This window comes from Amphiura filiformis, chromosome 2 (genome assembly GCF_039555335.1).
Source record: "Amphiura filiformis chromosome 2, Afil_fr2py, whole genome shotgun sequence".
Classification (NCBI taxonomy): domain Eukaryota; kingdom Metazoa; phylum Echinodermata; class Ophiuroidea; order Amphilepidida; family Amphiuridae; genus Amphiura; species Amphiura filiformis.
In genome coordinates, this window is record NC_092629.1 from 55353643 (window position 1) to 55359725 (window position 6083).

The 6083-nt window shown below is 38.6% G+C and overlaps 1 protein-coding gene across 1 annotated transcript; it reads left to right on the forward strand.

Annotated features, from left to right (window-relative positions):
* The first annotated feature begins 2901 nt into the window (after positions 1–2901).
* Positions 2902–5586, forward strand: LOC140136309 (aspartate beta-hydroxylase domain-containing protein 2-like). Its single transcript, XM_072158038.1, has 2 exons — positions 2902–3776; positions 4702–5586. The coding sequence occupies exons 1-2, from the start codon at positions 2963–2965 to the stop codon at positions 4917–4919; spliced, it is 1032 nt and encodes a 343-aa protein (XP_072014139.1). The 5' UTR covers positions 2902–2962; the 3' UTR covers positions 4920–5586.
* The last annotated feature ends 497 nt before the right edge of the window (positions 5587–6083 follow it).

The following is a 6083-nucleotide window of genomic DNA, read 5'->3' on the forward strand; positions in this document are numbered from 1 at the left end:
GTTTCTCAGCACTATACGGCTATCGGGGGGGATTTGGTGATGGCAAAATTAGGTGACATAGGTCATTATAAACTTCTCATATTAGCTACGCGATATATTGGGACGTTTTCATCGAACGGCCGCAGCCAAAACAAAAAGAAAAAAAATACACCAAAACATAATTTTTTCTTGCATTAATAGGCCTAATGTTGTATTATCATTGATACATAAATACAGATGGTTTTAATGGAAATTATTTGGAACATATATATGGGATTTGTTAAAGATTTAATGCAGTTACAAACTCCTTATGCGATTTGTATTTTACATACCCTGAAGAAAATACAAAAATGTGCACAAGGGGCACGTTCGCCCTTTTGAGGATGGGATATGTTCGCCCTATCTTCCCCGGGCGGACTTACCCCAAACTGCAGGGCGGACCTGCCCCATCAGCGTATTATGCAAAATATTGATAATTATACCATTAAACAGGGTAAAACTATATGTTTTTTAAAGTTATGTGGTATCAGTATTACTCATACCACCGTTTATGTCCTAATCCATAATCCCCCTGAAGTTGTAAACATGATGCGTTTAAGCTCACTTTGGACCCCTACATTTTACCCTGACCCGACCCCTGCAACAAATTTAGTGATTCCCCAAGAGAATGAATGCCGTGTATACTCTTGCTAAATGTTTGCATTGAATATGTTATTGTTACGCAATGTTTAAACCTTTTTTGTGATTGTTGAACTTACCCCACCATAATGGGCGAACCTGCCCCAAGTTCGCCACTTTGCAAAACTTTTTTGTTTGCTCTATCCTGTTGCTATTGTAAAAGGCCTATAGTTCTGGGATTGTGGTCGTAGCTAAGACATTCACATGGGCTAATCAGGTCATCCTTAACCTTAAAATTGACATCGCTAGCTGGTCAGAAAAAAATTAGGGCGAACACTCAGTCCCCGCTCTCCCCTACTGGCCCACGATCGGGGTGAATTTTGTGACGGGCTCCTTGCCCCTTATCATCCTTTGTCTATTTTATCTTCCATATTTTGTCAGGGGCCGGCTCTTTTCTCTTTTATCGTGTCAGATAGGCACTCTGCCCCTCCCCCACCCGCTACTGGATATTCCCCTTTAGTCTGAAAATCCATCCAAAAAAGCTGCATGATATAACGGCCCTAATTTTGATATCCACAATAATTATGAATTTTCCAGATTTTTTGCAATTTTATAATTATGATTTAAAATAGTTAGTTTACACATGAATTAATATACAAAGGAAATATCCCCATTCACAGTAATTTAGGCTTCATTTATAAGTTATGAAGTTTTGACTAGACTAATTTTTAATAATAATATTTTTAATGATAATAAAAGTCTTCCCATCTTCCCGCACCCGTACATATACCTTCCCCAGAAAAGTTAAGGAGTACAGTGAAACATTTTTTTCTTTGCCTTTTCAAGATAAAAAAAAAATTCCAACTCTAAAATTAAATAATCATAAAATGCACTTTTTGCCATAGAGTTGGATATTTTTATTAGCTGACTTAAGGAACTTTATCAACTTGTCACTGGCGAACAGACTGGCAACGCAAAAAACCTAGCGTCATTATTATTGATTACACAACATATTCAACATTAGCTTAGACGGCTGCATGGGTGAAGCATGGAAGGGTGCATGCCACTAAATCCGCGTGTGAAGCGGTTTCCGGTAAAAGTTTATCACGACTATAGTCCCAACTTTGCATAAAAAATGTGCAAAATCGGTACAATATTAACAATTTTAGTGTTGCAAATCGTGTTTTGCTAGAACTTGTGAATGTGATCTCTACTAATTTGAACAGAAAACGCGAAAATTTGAGTGATGTTTACGATGATGAGCGCATGAACACACGAGGTCAAAACGCGGTTAGCAGTCGGACGTAAACAAGGGAAAATCGGGTCTTTTTATATAGCGCTATTTTTCTCAAAAAGTAGACCTAAAATATGGTGTCATTTTCAGATATGTTATGCAGAATTTTGTTCTGATTAAGATGATATCAAATATATATTTCAAAGTAAGACGTAACTCGACTTATAGCCTAAAACGTGACCCCTATTTTGCACGTAAAGTCTATGGAAAGCTATTTTGTGGCATGTACCCTGAAGAGTTTGTGATTGTACGTGTATCTGTTGCAGCGACTTTTTAAATGTATAACTTTTCTCTAAAATAATACCTTATAGTACACTTTTTGTCACATTAGATTAGTTTGACCAACATTAATAATTAAATTTTTGTACATAACCTACTGCACTAAGACATAAAATGTGGAAAAGGTGTCCTTTGAAGCCAAAAAAATAATTTAAATACGATTTCATACTGGCAACATTTTCAACATGAGGTGGCCTAGTGGTCTAAGGCGCTGGACCATTAGGGAGAGTTGAGCGAGGGGTCTGTGGTTCGAAACCCCATCCTGCCCGATCCTTGTTGCTCACTCTAAATAGTTCCAATAGGTCGGAAATATCATAATCATAAGCTCTTTCAGTCTAGTAGAATATAATTGTGATATTTCTCCTCGTTCCCATCCACCGTGTAGAATGTGCAGGTGTACACGGTGGGTGCCCAGCGTCTCGTGGTTCGAATGGTCACGTAAAATGGCGGTTCCGTGTGTCAGACGAGTCAAACCTGAGCACGTAAAAAGTTGCAGGCCTTATCGAAAAGAGTAGGGGGATCATCCCCGGGCTTGTTACCTGCATCCTCCCTAGGTCCCAGGGCAGTAGTAGTTGTGAATACAGTGACTGTAGTAGATTAGATGTGTTATTAGTAATGTTGTGAAATGGTGATATAGATAGATGTTAAAAGTACACTGTTTACTCAGTGGTGCGCCTGAAAATAGGCGGGATTTCCCAAAATACCATACCATACCATACCATACCATGGCTGCGCCCACCGACAGACAGAAACACAATTTCGTGTGATTTGTATGTAGCGTTTTCAATCAAAATGCTGTATTCAAATACATTTTCGTTTGAATGGCCACTGCTAGAAGTAGTTACATCCATACCGGTATTAATAATAACCGGATTTACTGTATTGTTCTTTATCTACCGACTAGGAGGACCTCGTGCCTCGACAAGTCAGCAAATTTTGTATTCCAACCCAAGTAAGCTTAACACTGGAACAGAAGAATTCTCAAAATGTAATTCACCTGGATGCGTACGGTGCACAAATTACAAAAGTATCAAAGAAAACTTAGCAAAGAAGCTGGATGATTACTTGCAAACAATTATTGTCGACAATGTTGATGAGGAAAATATTTTTGAACGTCTCAAGTGTTCAGTGGAAAAGGGGGAAAAAGCAGGGGAAAAACACGACGAGCATGAGGTACAAAACTTGCAAGATTCACAATCAATATTACACAATCCAACAGTGTTTCAACTTTGCGGTCTTTCATCAAAGCCTTGGTACGAAAGAAATGAAGTTTGTGAACAAGATGTTAAACTCTTAGAAAATACTTTTTCGACAATATGGGAAGAATTTACTGAAGTTTACGAGGATTTTCTACAAGGAGATACCACCGGCTGGTTAAGTAATTTAGTTCCAACTGGTCAGTGGAGTGTTTTCCACTTGTATAACCAAGGAAACAAGGTGATATCAAACTGTATCAGATGTCCAAATACAGCAAGGACTCTTGAGAAACTGGGCACCTTCATGTGTAATATTGCCTTTGGAAATGCCACGTTTACAGTGCTGCAAGCTGGGACGCATATAACGGAACACTACGGGCCGTGTAACTTGAGAATTAGGTGTCATTTAGGTAGGTGTATTCAAGTAGCTCAAGAGTTTGTGCATCGTTCAACATCTTTGATCAAATGACACAAGTCCCCGAAGGGTTTATTTTGTTGGAAAAAGTAAAACTGCCTCTTTTGTGTTAGGCCACATACAATGTGAAAAAAAAATCAGATGTTTCACATCCACCTCCCTCTACATGCGCCAGTATTTTGGGGGGCTTTAGGGCGCCAGCCCCTGGGGTCAAAGTAGGGGCGGCAAAAACGAAGGGGCGGTGAAGAAGGCGGCAAAAAACAGGGCGGCAAAAAAGAAGGGCGGCAAAACAATTAGCAAAAAAAAAATGGCGCAAAAAAAGGAAAAAAAAAAAAAATATAAAAAAAAGGTTGCTTTTAGGGCGCTAGCGCCTAAAAATCCTTTTTTTTTTTTTTTTTGCTCTTCACTTTTTCAAACGACCGTGAAAAAAATTGGGTCAACCTTTTCGGGCTGTTAAGGAAGGCGGCAAAATTGTTTCTTCTTCAGCCCCCGGGTTGGGGCGGCCACGGCACGCCACTGCTCTACTTTCTGGGATCAGTTGATATAATTATTTTTTCCAATTTTCATATTAAATGTGTAAAGTTTTTAATAAGTTATTAAACTGTTACATTGTAGTGGATGTTGATAAGTTTATTGGTCATCTGACATTCACTTTCAAGTGTTTTTGTGGCACTCGACTCAAGCCACCTAAGTTACCCTCATAATCTTACAATAAAAAAAGGCCTCATCATTTTCCTCTCAGATGCTGTAAACATCCTGCTGTATCAATGTCAATTTTGCAACAATAACAAAAAAAATCTTACCCCCCCCTCCTTACTTTTCCAAAAACGTGGGAACATGAAACAAATGTACAATGTATAATTTCATACTGCCTTACAATCCAAAATTGCATTACATAAACTTATTTTTTAATTTTACAGGTCTTCAAATCCCACCATGCTGCTCCCTGACAGTAGCCCATCAAACAAAACATTGGATTGAGGAAGGCTGCCTACTATTTGATGACTCTTATCTGCACAAGGCTAAGCATGATGGTTTGGAAGAAGATGGACCTAGGATTGTTTTTATGGTCGATTTATGGCATCCAGAGATCACTGAAGAAGAGAAATCCGCTCTCAAATATCTATTTACTATCTAGTAGAGACTAGTCAGCTATTTTTCAAAATAAAGGTCAAAATAATCATGTTGCTTTTGGCTGGGACATTTTATGTGACCTGATCTGATCTACTCGGGCCAAAGTCGGAAATTTTGACAATTGAGTTATTACTATCATTAATAACTTCGTCTACTCTTACTGATGTTGAATCTACAGGTCTCTTGAATACTTGGTTGCAAAGTTATAAACCTTTTTTATGTCCATTTTTATGTGTTTTTTTAATATATTTTTACTCCTCACTTTTTACCTATATTTCAGTTTCATTATTTCTGACTTTAGCCTGATTGGATCAGATCTGGTCACATCAGTGTGTACACAGTGGCATCGCCAAGGAGGAGTGGGAAGGGAAGCTTTCCCCATGGAACATATATTCCTCCCAGTCCCCTTCCCCCACAATGGGATGCTGGACACCATGAGAATTTTGATTTTTTTAGACCAGGCTTCCTCAAATAGATTTGTTGAAGCGCCACATGAAATTTAAAAAAAAATGCAAAGCGCCACTCAATGGCTGCGAATTTGCGGGGGGAGTCAGAGGGGGGTTTCCCCCTGTGAAGCTATTGATTTTTTTTAATTTGAGGTGCAAATGACGCCATTTGGTGCAACATTTTGTACTATTTTAGCCTGTCTTTACAAGAATAACATGGGAATCGCATTGTTTATTTATTTATTTATAATCTAAACGGCGCCGCTGCCACTGAAGCCACGGCCACGCGCCACATGTGGATGCCAAGCCCATATTTGCGGAGCCCTGTTTTAGACTTTTGCCCATTTTTCATCAAATTTTTCCCCTTCCAAGTCATATGTGATGCGATCAAGCAAAATCAGTCGGAACTCTGAAATATTATATTTTCAGTTTCTTATAGGATAGTAAAAAGCTTTTACAAAGCTGGATTTTGCTGAAAACTCCACTGAAATTGAACAACTAATTCCAAAGATATGAGCATTTAAAGAGTTTCCAAAACAACATGAAACTAAAAGAAATGTTTCCTTTGTTTGGCTATATCTCAAAATCAATATTTCCGAGTTCCGACTGATTTTGTTTGATTGCATCACATATTTGGTTGCCAGTCACAAAAAAAGAACAAGGCGGTTCTCGAACCACGAGTCTCGTCTGCTTTCGCTACCGCCTGCTTTCACGGTTACTTG

Bases quoted from the DNA above. Each gene is read 5' to 3' on its own strand.
- LOC140136309 (XM_072158038.1), top strand. From the start codon at position 2,963: ATGCTGTATTCAAATACATTTTCGTTTGAATGGCCACTGCTAGAAGTA. The intron at 3,777-4,701 runs GTAGGTGTATTC...TTAATTTTACAG, and splicing joins GAGAATTAGGTGTCATTTAG to GTCTTCAAATCCCACCATGC.